General features: G+C 43.0%; 1 protein-coding gene across 1 annotated transcript; it reads right to left on the bottom strand.

Moving 5' to 3' along the window:
- Positions 1-207: 207 nt before the first annotated feature.
- On the bottom strand, positions 208-3,488 carry Bhlhe22 (basic helix-loop-helix family member e22). The gene has a single exon (XM_057791102.1). The coding sequence runs from the start codon at positions 3,000-3,002 to the stop codon at positions 1,911-1,913; it is 1,092 nt and encodes a 363-aa protein (XP_057647085.1). The 5' UTR covers positions 3,003-3,488; the 3' UTR covers positions 208-1,910.
- Between the last annotated feature and the right edge of the window lie 15,913 nt (positions 3,489-19,401).

Genomic DNA, 19,401 nt, shown 5'->3' with positions numbered 1-19,401 from the left:
ACTCTGGGCCTGTCCTGGGTCCCACACCTCTACTTCCATGGAATCCCAGTTGTCCTTTTAGTAAGCGTGTGATCGATCTAGGGCTACTCATAACTGCCCAGCACTGACAAAACTTTTGGAAACACGTTTCCTTTTCTGTCACTTTTCAGGCAAGAATAACACAGGAGAGAGGTGGTGTCTCCTTCTACAAAGCACAGCATAATAAAATGTTTGATCAAAATATTTTAATGAAGATTCTTTCTGACATAGATACACATACAAATGGTCGTACATAACTGTCATAGTCTGCTTGACCTATTTAATATATATATATATATATATATTTAATTCTTTGTACATCCAAACCCCACCGACAGATCCATCACAGCTCTGAAATCATCATCCAACCTGAAAAACTGAATTTGTACTATCTGTAAGGAGTGGAAAACAGCAAGACCCCATTTCTTAAGAGGTTTTTCTGGATTTTCATAGGACGAAAGGCAGGCAGCTAGCCATGCAAACTAAACTGAAAGCTTGCTTTGGGTACACAGCTTCTTGCTCTTCCTTAGCTTTATGTCATTTCATTTAAATTTCTATAATTTTTTAGAAAAATAACAAATGATTTCACACCATAAGCAAATCAAAGCAGTCTTTTAACATAATAAGTCTTCACAGTTATAATAACTTATATATGTACATCTATAGTTAAAAGCAATTAAATTAGACCTTTTAAAATGCACAGCACAACCTGGAAAATATATTTGCCCAGCATGTTCTTACTTATAAGATCTATTGCTGTGATTTTTTCCCTTTTGGAATGCAAATAGATCCCCTTTTGAAAAAGAAATCAATTCATTCATTAATTAAGAATACACCTTTCCTGTAATTTTTGGACTGAAGCAATTTATTAAAGCTCAATTTAAATACACAGATGATGCAACTGAAAATATCCAGGTGACTTTTTAAAAACCTAAGCAGCTCAGATACATCAATATTTCTCTTCTTACTTGTTAGCAATAAACCTTTCAACACTTGGCACACAGTGTAAGTTAATATATAAAACAGAATTTTAGAAGCATCAAAAAAAAATCTTCACATAAGACCCAAGACCTTAACACGTAATAAATACTGATGATGTGGATCATTGAAGAATAACAAATAAATACCATGAATTGTTAATACATCATTGCAGAGTAAAAAGTACCAAGGTGCACATAAATATTTTAAAAGCAATTCTTTCAGCCACAGCCTGCTTTTTATATCACTCTCACCAAAACTTTGAGCATTTTCACAGGATTTTAAGTTGAGAGACGATAAAAAATACAAGTCCTTCATAGCAACGTGTCTCTCTCTCTCTCTCACTCTGCTTTCCCCCTTCAGTTAAGCCTGCATTTCAAGTTTTTCTCCTGGCTCAGAATCAGAAGTTATTTTCGAGTGCCCTTTCTGATTTGTCTGAATGGATATCCTGTCCCTTTCCCACCTTTCAACCCGGGACTCCTCTCCCCCTCGGTACTAGCCACATTCTCAGCTATTAGTAGGATTAGTATTTTGCCATTCAATACTTTTCACGTCTAATAAACAAGCACTACTAGTTTTCAACTTATTTGTTAACCTTCAAAGAAGACTGCACTTCCTCGAAGTCTAGGTTACCACCAAAGTTGCCACTTTTCTGAGGGAAAAAGAGACATCCGCACTCCATCCCTACTCAACATCCCTCTCTCCTCCCTCCCCACCCCAAAGACCGAGATTCGGGGCCCAACCGAGACTGAAAGTCCGGTTTGTCTCAGTTCCTGCTCAGTTCCTGCCTCTGCTTTGTTTGCCCTGCCAGTGTTTCGCAACTAGGAGAGGAACAAAATAAAAGGGGTGGGGAGCAGCATCTCGCTTTCCTCTAGCTTTGGGGTCGGTCTCGAGGCTTCCGAGGGAGGGAATGTTTAAGGCTTCTCCGTGCACTGTTTGCAGAGGCTGGAAGAGACGCTGTTGAATAGGGCGCACTTTTCGGGGCAGGAGGCAGCCGGGGGTAGCCCGGCGCTGAACGGGTAGCCGGCCGCCTGCTCGTAGGCGCCAAGCGCGGGGTGCAGGGCAGCGGCCGCCGCTGCAGCGGCTGCTGAGCTAGGCAGAGAGGCGGCTGAGATGGCCTGGCCTTGGTTGAGGTAGGCGACTAGGCGCCGCATCTCCTCCAGGGCCTGAGCCTGCATGAGGATGTAGTTCTTGGCGAGGAGCAGCGTAGCGATCTTGGAGAGCTTCCGCACCGAGGGGCTGTGCGCATAAGGGATGACCGCGCGCAGCTCGTCCAGAGCATCGTTCAGGTCGTGCATCCTCCGGCGCTCGCGGGCGTTGATATTGAGGCGCAGCGCTTTCTGCTCTTTGGATTTCTTGCTACTGCTGTCGCCGCCACCGCCGCCGACGTTTCCGCCGCCACCACCCGTAGGGCCCCCCGGGGGGAGGCCCGCGCCGCCGTGCAGGTGGGCGTTGGAGCTGCCCTCCACCACCTTGGCGCCGCCGCCCCCCGCTCCCGGGGATGCCCGCGGGTCGGCGCCCCCGGCTCGCAGCACCAGCTCGCAGCGGCCGTCGCTGTCGTCGTCGGGGCTCTGCTCGCCGCCGCTGCTCTCGGCCACCGAGCCGCGGCTCGCGCTCTCGCCGTACTTGAGGCACAGGGCAGCCCCCGCCGGCAGGTTGTTCAGGCTCGGGTCGCCCCCCACGCCCGCTGAGCCCACGAGCAGCCCAGGGACACTCACCCCGCCGCCGCCGCCGCCGCCGCCCGCGCTGCCTCCTCCTCCGGGCGGCGGCAGCAGTAGCCCGGCCCCTTCGGGGTCAGCCGGCTCGAAGCAGCCTAGGGGCGACGAGGACGAGGACGCCGGGCGTTCGCGAGGCGGTGGAGCCAGGGACAGGTCCATGCCTGGGGGCGTGGAGCGGAAAGCCGCCTCCAGGCGCTTGGCGGTGGAGGCGCCCAGGCTCTTGTGCAGGAAGAGGTCGTCGTCGCTCGCGGTCGCTGCGCCGAGGTGCAGCCCGCGCTCCATTGCCATGACCCGCCGTGCAGCCCGGCCGGCCACAGCCTGGGCTTGGGAGTCAGGCGGCCGCACAGACGCGCGCCAGCCGGGCTCCGGAGCTGCTGCGCGCGTCGGTCCCCTCGCTGCCCGTAGCCCTGTCCCCTTCTTTCTTTTTCTTTTTCGCCTTCCCCCGCGTTCGCCGCCTCCTCTTCTTCTTTTTCTTCGTCTCCAGCCGACGGTGCTGGCTGCTGGGGCTCACCATGGGCCGCGGCCCCTCATGGTGGGAGGGTGGTCGCGGAGGGAGTGGAGCCGCCGCCGCCGCCTCGCGCTGCTCTGAGTCCAGCCCCGCGCCTCCTCTCCGCACCGTTTATCTTGCTTGGATTCACCTTCAAGAGATTTCCGGACCCATCAACCAGACGCCGCCACAGACGGGGGAGTCTTTTACATCATTATCTCTGAGTAGGTTATTATGAAGAAGACTCGCCTGTTGGGACAGCGCTTTCTACCCAATCAGGTTAACGTTTTAATTAATAGGATTAAAACGGTAACAAACAATCGCAGGCGCTATCTGGCCGCGAGTCTGAATAGTTTCATTTCCCAGGTCTGAAGACAGGCAGCAGCCAGAGCTTTATAAAAGGCGCCTGCTCCATTATTCTGCCTGCCATCTGTATACACAGCTTAGCGCATATGTTTGCAAGGCGCTGGGTCCTGTTAGTAACCCAACAACTGCCTTTAGCTTGACATGTGTGGCGACTTTCACTCATCAATGAGCACACTAAAAGCCCTACTTAGAGCCGAGGATGTTCTTTGCTCCTTCAGCAAATTGTAGAACTGCGGTAAAGGCTGGGAGTCGGGTGGAAAGCAGACTCCCCCACCCACCCCCACTGCGCCCCACCCCCCAATACCCTTCACTCGCCACTACTGTCTCAGCTTGCGCAGTTACCCTCAGAGGAGAGAATTACATTCCATCCTGTTCATAGCCTGGTCTGCATTTGGAGATGGGACCTGGGGGCGAGGGAGTGTGTGTGGTGGTGATGTCCCTGCTGGCTTGCTCCGAGTTTACTCGAGATTTTCAGCTAGTATGTGAGGAAAGCAAACCTAGATTTCCTCCCCACCACGGCTTTCCCCCACACCTCTCCATCGTCCATTTCCTTCACAGATGATAAAAAATAAAAAAATAAAGCACCAAAATCATGGTCAAGTGGCTCACACAGCCCGTTTGATTTAAAACTGGAACTGGGTGGGGTGGGGGAGGCTTTGGCGCCGTCCCTCCACATTGCTAAGATGGTTGGGGACAGAAGCGCACTGCTTCATGAACAGAAAGAAACTAGGCTCAAACTTTCCTCAAGATTTAAATCCAGTTGCTTCGCAAGAGTGAACACGGTGACGAATCCGCTCACACACCAAGTGGGGGCATACGTGCATAATCATTTAGCCGTAAACGTAACCGCCGCTGCTCAGAAGCCGTTTGGGGACAGCTGGATCCATCTGGGCTGTTCCTGGAGGGTTAGTTCAGGGCAGAATTATGAAAACAAGTGCTCTCCGGATGGGGACAGTACACGCGGTCCTCTCGCGTCTGAGTTCAGTCTCTCGAAGCACATGGTATTTAGCGACTAGTTTTCATTTTTTTATAACATAAGTAAAACCAATATTCCCCAACATTTCCAATAAGTCTCTTTCTTGTGGCAAAATTACTGAAGGCTGTGTAGTTCGTGGCTTCTCTGGTTTCAAAAAAAAAAAAAAACCTTTTAATTGTGGCTTTCAGAGTTGGCCCCAGGTGTTGGACTCTTTTCATTATATTTTCCTCTAATGTGATGAAATTCTAATTCTCTCCTTACCATATGGTTAAATTTCCCCACTGAGAATTAGTTGAAAAGGGAGAAATAATCTATTAATCTCTGTAATAGATTCACAAATGAGGTTCACCACAGAACCTGTTTTTGAATGGTAATATCAGAACAGTTGGGCATCTTATTTCAGACAGGAAGCTTGAGGGCGACACCGAAATGCCTGCGTTGTCACCTGGAAAGTGTGGAAAGGAGCCTAGCTCTGCTAGTCCAGAAGGATTGCCTGAAATACAGCCTTTAAGGGAGAGGAACACTCTCAGGTTGTCCCTTACTGGTGTTCCTTCAGCGGTGTTGGAACCCAAACACTCAGATCCAGCAAGCAGACTGCCTGAAGATCTACAGCCAGGGATCTTGGCCTGGCCTTTACACAAGGCTGGAGTCTGCCGACATGCATAGCTGTGGACCAAAGCAAAGCTTCTTTGGTGCAAATCGTGCCATCTCTTGCGACTTGCAGCCCCCTCTTTCACTCTTCTGTTTCTAGCAGCTGTTAACCTGTCCCTTTAGGAAGCTAAAGACAAGCTAGTGTTATTGTTTGTCAATTAGCAGTTTTGTTTTCATAGGGATCATAAAAGAACGATCTCTACAAACACAGGTAGGTCATGTTAGTCTGATGCCAGGCTGCTAAATACAAGGATGGAGGCTAGCGCCTTAGTGGTTCAGGGCAGAGTGACTGTAAGTCTTTTCTAAAGTCTGACTTCGTTCTCCAGTGTGTTTTCCTTGTGCTCTTAGGGTGCATGGATTCCTTCCTGGGATCAGATGAAGATATTTAAAAGGCATAGGATGTAGCAAGTACCATAACTTAGCTGTTGGTGTCTTCTTGGGAGGGCATCCAGGAAGGACAGGGTGATTAAAATACAATCAAAACCAAAAATCAGGCGGGTCAATGGCAAAGATGCCACGAGCCTCATAGCAAGACCTAAGCAAATCCTGGTTCTTTTTATAGGCATCCAATCACTCATTGTGTGAGGTTACAATCGCCTCCGTTCCCTAGTCCCACCTCTGTGCCCTTCAACATCATAAGTTCTACAGGAAAGTTTTGCTCATCTTTACTGCCCTAGGTACTAGCGGCTCACCTCTTCTGAGATTAGAGAAAATCCTCCCAGCCTCCCCGAAGGAGGTGGCTGTTTAACAGTCGCCGGAAAGTTGTGCTGGGGAAATGGCCAGAGAATTTATGGGAGCTTTAAATGCGGGCCCTATAAGCAGCTTCGGGGAATGGTCTTCCAGGTTTATGCACTCGTAAACTTTTGCTGATTGCTTCTGGGAAGTTGTCAGGCACTTAACACTGCATTTATCTTACAGGGCAATGAAAACACATCTGCCCGACGTCTTGTTACCTGGTTTAACCATCACCAATCCCAAGTCACTGCCTCAACTTTCTTTCCCTTTGGGTAGAAACAGGCCGCCTACCTCCCGGCCCAGTCGAGAGTGACGTCAGCAGCTCTGTCAGTGTCCTCGGGCCGCGGGAATTCTAGAAATCTTAAACTTTTGATCCTGCCGGAGCTGTTAGAGAAAAGGCCGCGGCTCATGAAGAAACGGGCAAGTTGCAAAATTGAACAGAAAGTCCAAACTAGAACTCTCTTCTAAGGAGAGTGAGGTCGGGCACCAACCCAGAGCTTGATCCCCCGTACCCAGACTTGATTCCTCTCCCTTCCAATGGATCGTGAAGCATCTATAGAAACCTTCCCTCCACACGGCTCTGCTCCGCACAGTTTAGCTGAAGGGGGTTTGGGATACCAAAGACCCAGGGGACAGGTCCTTTGGCCAGCACCAGCGGAAGGGTGGGACGGCTAGGGATACTCAGGAAAAATAGTTCGTGGGGTCCGAGCTGTTCGTTGACTCCATGAAGAAACTCGTTGGCCAACAGATTCAAAAAAGAGTGCATTTTCGGCTGAGTGCTGGATTTCAAAAGTATGCACATCAAAGCTCTCTCCTAAAGGTGAACAAATTTTATTATTGTTGGAGGAAACACTCTGAAAGCCTCGAAAAGCGTCTAAAATATTCAGCAAGCATCACCGCATTGGAATCAGAGGGCGGAGTTGCAGACCTGAGTAATGTGTAGGTCAAACTTATATTTCTTAGAGATGATTCTAATATTTGTTTGGATTTGAAAATAGCTCAGGCAGAATCATAATGGAACTCACCCTACCTTAAAGTGGGGGGTGGGGTGGTAGGGATTTAGCTCTGGCATTTCTGCATCTCAGATAACTTTATGACTTACCTAAATTAAACAGCCAGGAGAAGTCTGGCTCTGGCTGTCTGCGTGTTTCAAATTTATCTATTTCAGAACACTTTGGCAAATAAAAACAAAGTTGAGCAAAAATAACAAACTTTATCTAGGGAGCCGCTCTGAGGGGGAAGTGGATTCTCTTAGAGCTGTGGGAACAATGTGACAGACTGAGGGGGGTGGTGTGCCTCCCTGCTCTGAAGGTCCTCTCTGGCAGGCAGCGACTGCCAAGTCCCGAGGGACCCTCTCTGATAAACTACTCCTGCGCTGACAAATCCACTACCCCACTACCGTGAAGCCCGAGCCCCCCATCCCTCTAGGCCACGGCTCTCTTGGCCGTGCTCCAGCCCCAGGAAGAGACACCTTGACCTTGAAGTTGCTTTTTACTTCTTCTACCCTGTAGCGTTTGGTTAGGTTTGGGTCGGCTAAACGCTCGCTCCACCCCCTGGTCCCTTGAGATCTCAATGGCACAGAGTCAAGTCCATCAAACTGCCCAAGTTCCTCCCGCATCCTTTTGCCACCAGTATTTGTTTCAATTCCTTCAAAGCTCTCTGGAGAGGTGGGGGTCTGCGAATATCCTAGCATCTTCCGGGTTGAAGAGAACTAACAGAGAGAAAGCAGGGATCAAGACCGAGGTCGGAGCTGAAACAGTTCCGGCAGCACTCCAAGGGACTCAAACTTTGTATTGCCTTGGGCTTCCCAATTCCCAAGATTTCGACCTTGGAATTTGCTATAAACTCTACCCACGGAGTTCTTCTCCTTAGTCTGTTTTAAAGAAAGGAGGCTTCCGTTTAGTACTCTTTGATTTTGGCGAAGCAGTGGTTCAAGCTCGAATCGATACGAACAGAAATCCTCCCCATCCAAAAGCTGTTTCCAGTATCCACACAAACCGGCCCGAGCCCGCCGAAGGGAAGTTCCCAAACCTGGTGACTTTCAAGGTCAGGTAGTCTGTGTGAAGGAACAGAAATAGGATGCCTGCTTATCACTGCTGAAACTCAAAGGACGACCTAAGCTACGTGGCTGAAATAAACGGAGAGCTAGTGGAAAGAGATTACGAAGAGTTCCCTGTTGTCTTTCTTACTTTAGACATAAAATGTGGCTGTCTTCCGTCGGGACTGGTAACAATAGACTTCTTTGTCCTTACAGGAGTCTCGCCCCTGCAATCTTATCTTCATGATGGTAGAAAACACTCGGAAAAAAAATGTTTAAAGTGATTCGAACAAAGATGATGCATACTTTTAGGGTTTGACCAGAAATAAGAAAACTGAAGATTTAGCTGGGCTTTGGGATTGTTAGGTCTGAGATTTAAAACCCACAGCGCCATCTCCTGACATCAAAGAGAATATCATGGGTGTGATAATGTTTGAATACTAAAAATCAAAATATTCAAGTACATACAGACACACTTTATTTTATGCTTTAAAAATCATTTCTCTGATAGCCAGGTTATGATTAAAAAGCATTATCTAGACATCTATGGCCATTGAACATTGTCAGGTACAGTTCCCAAAGGGAATTATTTCTAAAGAGAACTTTGTGTTCTAGTTTTATATGCACATCAGTTTTATACATTCAGATGTAGTTCTGCTGGGGGTTTATAATAAAATGTCATTTAATTTTTCAAATACAGAACTTGTTCACAGAAATTACATCATGCTACGACAGACCGGACTATTTTGATGTGAAAGATGCTGCAAGCTTAAGTACTGTCAAGAACGGACAAGTCAGCAAACACCGAGGTGTTCAGATGATTTATCAACGTATTTGAAAGAGTGAGTTCTTTCGGAGAGGCTTCTCCCCCTAGCTTTGGAGAATGGTGCTTATACCCTCTGGAGGAAAAGAAGTAAAGGTGATTCTTCCAGACTCAACTGCTCCTGCCTCCTCATATGCAACCTCATAGCAACCCTTAGCAAGTAATCTAGATGTATCTTCTCAACGACTTTCATTTTCTTTAGGCAACAGTTTTCTCACCACCCAATCCTATAAAATATCCATTTTAGGCTTTGGTCCTGAAATATCATTCAGGGTAAATAATTTTCAAGAAGAGCATAGTGTACACACTAGAATTGCAGGTACTTAGCACATGACATTTCCAAGTGTATTTTTGAAAAGCTTGCTCCCTCTTATTAATAAAACTGGAACCTGCTAAGACACAGAGATAGGACTGGGGTAGATAAACAATTGATTGATAAAAAGCTTGCTTGCATGTCAAAGGTACTGCCTTTCATCTCCAACTTTGAAAAAAGAATTAGAGATGATACCCATATGAAAGCAATTCTCATCTCGGATTGCATACACAGGCCAGCTGCTTGAACACAAATAAAAGTAGAGATGCTTTTTGTAGTGTACAAAATATTATGAATATCGTTCAAAACACAGCAGATCAAACAGACAAATGCAAATGTCATTTCAGTGAAGGATTAATTTTATTAATTGCAGTGAAGATCTATTAAGCTAAATATTTGGACTCATTTACTCTGTCAATGTAAGAGCTCCTGTTTGAAAGAAATTTGATTATATATAGGAGGAACTAGATAAACAGATGGTTAACTAGAGAGCTTTTCACAATAAATTTTGAGATTGAACATGGAAAAGTTTGACACATTCTCAAATGTTTTTGATGAGGTCATTTGATCTACTGTAGCAATTTGGTATTGTTGCACATAATCATATTCACTAACTCATATTAAAGAGACATTTAATTTGACTGTTTTGTTAATGTATTTCAATGAAAAGTATGGATAGAATTGTCTGGTTAGAACATAGAAAGAAGGGGGAGGGAGGAAAAGAGGGAGGGAAGGGGGAGAAAGAGATAACATTTGTGTTATTTATATACAATGTTGTCTCTGTATATTGTAGCAGATACATGTACATACATACATACATACATATGGATGTATGTATGTACATATGGTGGCTCAAGCCTGGACTTTGGACAATAGCGCCAAGCCAGCAGGGCTACTTCTAAAGATACTGTCTCAAGATAAGAAAAACAAAGCAGGCACTAACAACTGCAAAGTCTTCGTGATATGAATGTCAGTACATAAACAGTGTCCTCTTATGGAAATTTCCGTGTCAAATCTCTGAAGGAGGTCATCCTACAGTATCATAAGTTCAGATGATGCCCATGGAGAGAATGGCCTTACCATGTGGGTTACAGAGACAGCAGTACACATTTCAAACTGACTTGAAAAGAGACTGGACCATAAGCACTTCTCCCAAACAAAACAAAAAATAATGACAATAATCCCAAAAAACCACTCTTGTCATGGATGCAAAGTCTAGATTTGTCCAAAAGGTTGTTTGCATTTTTATTCCCTTGAGTTACTTCCCACATTTGCAAGAACAAAACTCATGAGGAAAAATAAAAGAAGGCAATTGGAAGATCAGAAAATATGTATTTGAGTTCAGAGAATGTATAGTGGTATACAGAACACGTGGGAAGGACTCTCTCATAGAAGCAGTCTGTTTCTTCTGGGGAAAAGTTTCTGTACTATGATTCACATGTCTGTTGGATTGCACTGCTCTGTAAATTGTCTAATGAGGTAAGAAAAGCCGTGGCAGATATAGCAGATCTATGGCAGAGTGACATCTGTAATATGTAATATTTGGTCATTCCCTTTGAGCATCCTGAGGTTCAAGAGGAAGATGGCCCTATTCATCATACTTTTCTTTCTTTCTTTCTTTTTTTTTTCTTTTTCGAGACAGGGTTTCTCTGTGGTTTTGGAGCCTGTCCTGGAACTAGCTCTTGTAGACCAGGCTGGTCTCGAACTCACAGAGATCCGCCTACCTCTGCCTCCCAAGTGCTGGGATTAAAGGCGTGCGCCACCACCGCCCGGCTCATCATACTTTTCCTGACTTCCTCACGGTATTAAATAATGGAGATTATGGAAGACGTTTCTAAGAGACACATACATTTAGTTTCAACACTATATTATGTTTCTTTGGCTATTCAATCTGAACCAATTCACTGACCGTTCACCTAATAGTTTATTCCCGGTTTTTATCTTATTGACTTTTTTTTCCTATCAGAACTTTCAGGTACTAGCTTTGAAATCACCTTTCCTTGAGTGGGCCATGGTTGAGTCTTAGGATGCAGTCAGACAGGGTCCCAGCCTCTAATTTCAGCACAGAGCAGGCAGAGGAGTCCGATCTCTGTATGTCCCACACAAGCCAGTTTTAAACAGCAAAACTGGCAAGTAAATCAATCACTCAATCAATAAATAAATAAAACTGAGTAGAGTCACGGGATGTTTGGCATCAGAGTGCTTCCCTGTAATCCCCACATGTGGGGCCTAAACCATTAGGACCTGAAGTTCAAAGTCAGCTTTGGCTGCATAGAAAGTTTGAGGTCAACCTAAAAGGAGACCAACAGCAGCCAATGGCACATACTTTGGAGCCCACATTTTGACGTTTTATGTTCTCAGACCCTCAGTGCTCACACCCACCCCTGTTTTTCTCTTCTGCCACTAAGAGTACCCTTCTTTCTTCCTTGTGGGGTGCTTGCTGAATGGAGCAAAATTGTCTGTAATCTTTTAAAAAGGCTGTAAAATCCTCTCGATAGCAATATATTCCCACACTCGGCTGCCAGGCTTCGTGTGAGGCTTGTTTCTTCCTCCCTGTGCTGAATGTATCAATGCTGCCAGTCTTTCCATTGCTTATGGTTCATCAGGCAGTTTTCAGCTCAGTGAGAGTATCCACCCCAAAGAACCCACCCTGAATTCATTTTTGATAAAAAGATTATTGAAGACAATGCAAGTCAAAAGGTATAAATTTATTATAACTCTTGCTTTTGGTCACCAGCTAAGACTGTAATTTTTATTGAGAAGAACATGCTTGTCTGAATCATTTTTTTCTTTTTAAACCTTAGCTGCTTGCTGTGCCATCTTTCATTATTCCTCAAGATAAGTTCTTCTCATTTTTTTCTTTTGTTTTTCTAGAATCAAAATTAAATCAATCTAAAATTCCAGTTAAATCAGGCTTCCTATAAACTGGGAAACACATATCCTGTAAGTGAAGAGCTCCATTGTTACAAAGATGCTCTCACAGTGCGAAGAAAGACCTTTCTGCACACACTGGAAACCAGGGTTCACAAAGGGAAAGGCCGATGCACTGAAAAAACACCAAATCTCCTGTTCTGTAAAGAAAACAACTGCAAACAAAGTAAAGACCAGTGACGTATTGGGGGAAATGAACACACCACACATACAGAGGCTGTCTACAAAACCAAAGGCTATTAAACAGGAAACACGGTAAATAATTTAACCTGGTAATTAACAGAAAAGCAAAAATGTCCAAAATGGTATTAAAAGAGATGCAAATAAAGGTTAAAAAGTAGGCTAAATTTTCAAATAACTATATGCAGAGTTATAAGAAATATTGTTGTAGTAAAAATTGTTGCAAATGTAATAATCTAATTACCCGCAAAAGCACAAGTGTATGTAGAAAGATTTCTAAAGATTTTCTTAAAGGGCAGAAAATATGAAACAACCTACGGTCTTGCAAGTGGTTAAATACCCTGTAGGGCCTCCATCCCACAAAGTAGTTACTATGCTGTAAAGTAACTTGAAGTCAGCCATGGTGAGATGTACCGGGAATTGTAGCACTTAGAAGGGCGCAAAGCGGGGACTGAGACTTTAAGGCAAACTAGGCTACAAAGCAGAGACCCTTTGTTAAAACAAAAGGTCAAAACTGAATGTGGTAAATTTTTATAAGCTGTAGCCTGAGGAGAATTTTTTTGGAATATAAACTGAAAAAGAAAGATATAGGATATAACATATTCAGTACATTTCAAAAACTGTAGGATCCTTTTCAGTGTTCAAGACTGGGTTTCCAGCGGAGCATCACTAGAGCCGTCATCATCTGGATGACATAGAAGTAGGATCAAGGGGAATCTGAACTCACTTCTCACTGATGGAAGGGTGGCATTGTGCCTCACATAGGCAAAGAAGGCAGACTGGCGCTCAGAAGGATATGTGGTCTCAGTGACCATCTACACTGTGACAGTCACACGGAAGAAAGACAGCTCTTACAGGTGACGGCCCACTGAGAACGCCAGCCACCAGAGGACCACTTGCAAAGTACGAAAAATGCCATTAGCAATGAATCTGTGGGCCTGGTGAGCTGGTTGGCAGCTGGAATTCCATTTCTGAGGTAGGTGGATTGCAGCTGGTGGGACGCCAGCCTTGGCTACATGGCAAGAACCTATAGCTATTTCATTTCCTATTTGCTAGAGACTATTTGATAGTTAATTTTCTTTTCTTCTTGAAAATGGAGTTTGGAAGATAGAGGGTGGTGCACTTTCATAAATTTCTTTAAAACATCTCTGCAAAACGTGGAAAGATCACTGGGGGATTTTTAATTTCTGCAAAAGAGTAAATGAGGAAGAAATACCAGTGTCTTCTCTGGAGCCTCCATAACACAATCCATTCTCTTCTCCATTTAGAAACAGATCACCTTTCCTAAATTTCAAATGATTCTAAAGTGGTTCTCTTCCAGTAATCATCCCCTTATACCAACAACTTCTTTCATTGTTGCCTTGATCAAGAATGTGTTTTGCCGGTGGTGGCGCACGCCTTTAATCCCAGCACTTGGGAGGCAGAGGCAGGCGGATCTCTGTGAGTTCGAGACCAGCCTGGTCTACAAGAGCTAGTTCCAGGACAGGACAGGCTCCAAAACCACAGAGAAACCCTGTCTCGAAAAACTAAAAAAAAAAAAAAAAAAAAAAAGAATGTGTTTTAAAGTAATCACGTTAGTTATCAATATCTACTGCCTGACCAAACACATCAGCTTCTCCTTACTACTTGTTACATAAATGAGGAGCATTTTAAACATTCAAAACATGAAATTATTATAATGCAAGAGTAAAGACGTTATTTAACAGTAATTAGGACTTAAACTTTGAAAATTAAGCCATTTTATCCACACAGTTTCCTGTGATCACAGTGATATTTTCTAAATACCAAAAGAGATACAGATTTGCGGAGCAGGGATTCCCACTTACTTTTTTGAAATATAAAAGTGATTTCTGGTGGGATTTTACTCTTTCCAGCTATGTACACATTTTTGTGTTGCGGGTCACCCATAGTAGCTCCTGGCTGAAGAACAAGAGTCTGTGTCCAGTTGCTAATGTCCTCACTTCAATCTCTCAGGCACGGTTATTTCTGTGTCACACTCAGATGTCTGATTGTCAGCTTTATGTCTCAGAAAGTGTTCCCTGCAATTCAGGCACAGTAAAGCATCTCCTTCCAGCTAGCCTCCGAATACTATATAACTTTTATAGTCATTATAAAAAATAATTTATTGAAAAAACCTAAACCTTTTCCAACTCAAGTGACTTTTGATTTAAAGGTCTGTGGTCACGCTTATGGTAATCAGTTAGGGTAGATTTTTTTTTCCTGAATTAAGTTTGCTGTTTAGATTACAAAGTTTAGAAAATATATATATATATAAAAAAAAAAACATCATCTCAAACAGTGCTCACTGGGAAAAATGGAGAGTCTGTAGTTCACAGTTATCATTACTTGCTTTTGATTTGTATTTAATACAGGCCTTGGGGAAATTTCTTATTCTCTGTGTCATATTTTTCCTCTTCTATGTATTCTCTACTTTACTTGTATGACGACATAGTAAACTCCAAAGTACAATAAGCTTCACTCTGCTAGGATTATTTGAAACTCTCTGTTTGATAAAATTAGGAGAAGCAATTTCAGGTATTAACAACACCATTGGCTATTTAAGGAAACAATGGCTTATTAAAAGAATTTTAGGAGGTTATTTAAAGGTGACAGCAGAGGCAACAAATCTCCGTGGATGCTTAACCGTTAAGCCTCTGAGACATAAACTCTCAATATACTATGGTCTGAATTTGAAGGCACTACCCTGACAGTGTTATTTCCTATGCATACGGGTGTAACTGACAAGATCAATGTGTCCCATACAACTCTTAGACACATCAATCAAAAAATTGCACCTTTCTTGCAAGACATAATCCTCCCCTGTTGCTTTGTTATCTAGACTTTGGGCATTAAAATGAAATCATTCCTTGCTCAAATGCAAACAGCACCGCGCTATTTTTATATTTGCCAACTGAGCTATTCTGACTCGGACTGTGGTCAAAGCAATTAAGTCATCTTTCATCTGTGGGTAGTTTGATGTGCCAAGATCCAGAAATATCATTTGTTATCATGCTACCATTTAAAATAAAGCAATCTGCATACTACTTAAGCTCAGAACAGCCCTTCTCTGCTGTTTCATTTGGGATTTTTGCTTTGATCAAATCTCTGTATTTTCTAGCTACCAAAGCTGGTGTTATGGCGTTCCTTCTTTTATAAATGTGACCTTGTATTTTAAAGATATTATGATACAAAAGTAGACATGCTGAAAATAATCTCAGGCTCTAGCAAAAGGGAAATTTTAATAAAATGAATACAGGTCCCCTTGTGTGTAACTTGGTACTAGTGCTCAAATGAAAGCATAATTGTTAGTTTTAACAGTTTAAAAATAAATGTCTTTTGTACACTTCACAGACAATAGAAGGCAAGAGGACAGCACTTCTAACAGGAAAGACGAGAAGAGATTTGAAAACTGTTAACAAAGTGAACAAAACACGTTTAAAGACACAAGGACCTGATTTTGAACCCCAGAACACAGGTAGAAGCGGAGTGAGGTGGTATACAACTCTAAACCCTTGGAGGACCCTGGAACCTGATGATCAGAAAGCTAGATGATCCGGGGGCTCCAGGTTCAATGAGATACCCTGTCTCAAAAAAAAAAAAAAATAGGTGGGGGGTGATTGTGCAAGAAATTGGCATAGATCTCTGTGCACACAATGAATATGTGTGTGTACACACACACAAATGACAAGTGAGGAAATGTTTTATATTAAAATGAGTTTCAAGCAGAAAAAATAATAAAGAGGCTTGCAGATGATGATGTATCTAAGGGAAGGACCATCGCTTCTCAATGAATGTAACCTGTAATGGAAGTGACAGTTTTGAGCCATAGGTTGATTTGGAGGAGAAAAGAGGAGGCAGCAGAGTGCTTCCACTAGACTTTCTCCAGACCATTTTTTTTTTTTTGAGAAGCAAAGGTCCTGCAAGGTGAAATTGCTTCAGAGCTCATTATGAAGATAAAATGTGATGCTTCGTCTTCCTGAGAATAAGCTGTGAGTTTAAAACTCACCTGAAGGAGCAGCTTGGGAAGCTCCTGCCTCCGTGAAGCATGTCACAGCAATTTCGTAACCCAAATTAAACTAAGTGGTGACAAAGCCTATTTAAACATCCCTGCGCTGCCTGTGCTAATGGGACTCACTATGGAGCAATAGGAGTCGGTTCCACAGAAGAACAACATAACAACACTCAGCAATAGCCCATGAGACTGTCTTTAGAACTCGCTATCTAATTAATGTTCAATCTGCCAATACAATTGCTTTTTAAGAACAAGAAGCAGATTCTGAATGAGAAGTGTGAATTGTCCTGAGCCCCTAGGTGCTCGGGAGGCATGGTGACCTGTGATCCAGCTGAAGTTTTTGCAAGAGGCTAGATAGTGCCTCTGCCACCTAGTGCTGGTTCTGGGAAGCTGGCGTCGGTGGTAAAATGCTTGCTATGAAAGACTGACACCTCAGGTTTGATCTGGGAGCCCACATAAGTGTGAAAAGAGAAACTTCTCTCTGTATATATCACGACGCATGCACCCATATATATATATATATATATATATATATATATATATATACACACTATAATAATAAATAGAAAATATTCATCAGGCTGGAGTAATGCCTCATAATTTAAGAGTACTGACGACTTTTCCAGAAGAACCAGGTTCAATCCCCAAAACCCACATGGCATTTGTAATTCTTGTCCTGGGTATCTGATGCCCTGTGTTAGCCTCACTGGGGACTTCATGCACAGGTTCACAGACGTGCATACATGCAGGCAAAAGACCCATACATACAAAATCATAAAAGTCTTTTTGTCTCTTTGTCTATGGTGTGAGTGTGTGTGTGTGTGTGTGTGTGAGAGAGAGAGAGAGAGGGAGAGAGAGAGAGAGAGAGAGAGAGAGAGAGAGAGAGAGAACATACACAACTCCATATAGATAAGCATGAGGCAGGAGGCTTGGGAGATCAAGGTCAGGCAGAATAGTTTAGTGTGCCAAAAACTCAATAAGGGAAGAGCAAAGATGAATAAAAATTTTAAGTCTGTTAAGAATGTGGTTTTATACCTTACCCTTAATGAGCTTGTCTATCTTGTGAAGTATTTCATTATCTCAGTATCATTATTATCTCTATTGCCTTTTAATTCAAGATCTACATAGCCCACCCTGTTTATTTTATGCCACCTCCTTGTCAGCAAACAACAACTCAAAAGAAACCAATGATATGTGCATTCCATCATTTCCAACATCCAGTCATAATAATTTTAAATCTAGATCATTTCAGAAGGACACAGGACCTCGGCCACAAAATATATAAGAGTCTCATCTGTACCATCAATCCCTATAGATATAGATCAATAATATTCAAGTGGTATTCAAAGCACATCAGAACAGAAACCAGGATGGCTTTGTCTTGTTTTTTTTTGAATCCCTGGGTTTGACATATCTAATAATAATAAAAAATAAATTGTTGGAGGCAAATAGGTCCAAAAGTGTAAATAATATCATTATAAAAATAGACATTTCATTTTAAAAGCATCATGTCTGTTAATTGTGTCCTGAGTTTTTCTTAAAACTAAAACAAAAACCAGAATTTCTTGATTGAAACTACAAACAGCAACCCTGCAAAGTGAAAACCATCTTGTTCACCAAGACACTGAGGTATATCTGAAAACCACACTCATAGATAAGAGAAAATGTCTGAGTTTAGAAGAAAAAGGCTTGAGTTTTACTCAACTAGAAAGAATCAGGCATAGAAAAAGCAGGGCCCTGACGCAGAGATAATAGATGCTTCGCTGGTTAAAGTTCAACTCATAAAGCAGAGAGGTAATTAAAATATCTCAAATTTAATAAATAAGTTTCTTGAAATGAACTAAGAATTAAATTTACAGAGACAATGAGCATGTCCGGTTCCAGAGGAGATTAAGACAGAGTGAGAGGGACTGGAGAAATGGCTCATTGGAAGGACTCCTTTCTCCCTCACGACAACTCATATTTGGTTCCAGTGACTGACTTCATGGGCATCAAGCACCTGTAAGTCTACATTCAGATGATTTGGTGGCCTCTTCTGGCCTACACTTGCTCCCACAATTGTACATATTCACACATATGTAGATTTTATGAATAAAAACCTACAAAACAAAACTAAAGATGGGGAACCAGTTTATTTGATAGAGTTTGGTTTGCAATTGAGCACCTGAGTTCAGTCTCCAAAAACCCATGTAGAAAGTTGGGCATGGAAAGCACAGTTTTGCTGATGAGGCAACCTAGTCTATGTGGTGAGTCCAGTCTGGAAAAAACAACCCTCACATGTATGTTTGTATATACTCCTACACACAGGGACACCTGGACACACACAAACACACATGTATACCTGCATATACATAAACACAGATGGATACCTGCACATAACCCTACATACATGGACACCTACATATATACAAATATATATGTATGCACAAATATACATTCACTCAAGATGTATATCCTGATGTATACCTTAAGTTTCAGAATTTCAGATATAAAATGATTAAGGCTGGACATGGTGATGAATGCCTCTAATCCTAGCATGTGGGAAGCAGAGGCGGGAGGATTACTGTAAATTCAGAGCCAGGCTGCTCTACACAGTGAGTTTCAGGCATTGTAGGGTTATAATGTGAGTCTTGTCTCCAGAAAACCCAAATAAATAGATAAATAAGACATGGTGGCACACACCTCCTATAATTTATTTCAGCACTTGGGAGGTAATGGCAAACACACCTCTGCTTGAGACCAGTCTGGTTTACATGAGTCCCAGGCCTGTCAGAGTTATATAGTGAGACTCTGTCTCAAAAAATAGACAACAAAATTCCTTCCTAACCTTTAAAGCTAATAAATAAACAAAAAATAAATTATTTAGACACTTAAATACATTTTTAAAAATACAGCAACCAGAAGATACCTATAGAACAAAAGTCAGACCTTCCCCCCCCCTTTTTTTACTGCAATGTCCAATACCCACCAACAATGGAGTGCTGTAAACTTAATTCAGAAACGAAACTTGTCAGAGGATATTCTGCCCATATAACGCTGTCCACTAAATGTGATGTTCAAAGGCACCCATTCCCAAACACAAATAAACTCCTGTGCTGTTCCGGAAAAAACTGATCCTGGAACTCAACCAGCTACACAGTGGATTAGCACACATCTCAGGAATGAAAAGGACCTG

The sequence above is a fragment of the Chionomys nivalis genome, chromosome 16, assembly GCF_950005125.1.
Source record: "Chionomys nivalis chromosome 16, mChiNiv1.1, whole genome shotgun sequence".
NCBI classification, from domain to species: Eukaryota; Metazoa; Chordata; class Mammalia; order Rodentia; family Cricetidae; genus Chionomys; species Chionomys nivalis.
The sequence above is the reverse complement of the archived record's forward strand: the minus strand, read 5'-3'. Positions and strand labels throughout refer to the sequence as shown.

Bases quoted from the DNA above. Each gene is read 5' to 3' on its own strand.
- Bhlhe22 (XM_057791102.1), bottom strand. From the start codon at position 3,002: ATGGCAATGGAGCGCGGGCTGCACCTCGGCGCAGCGACCGCGAGCGAC.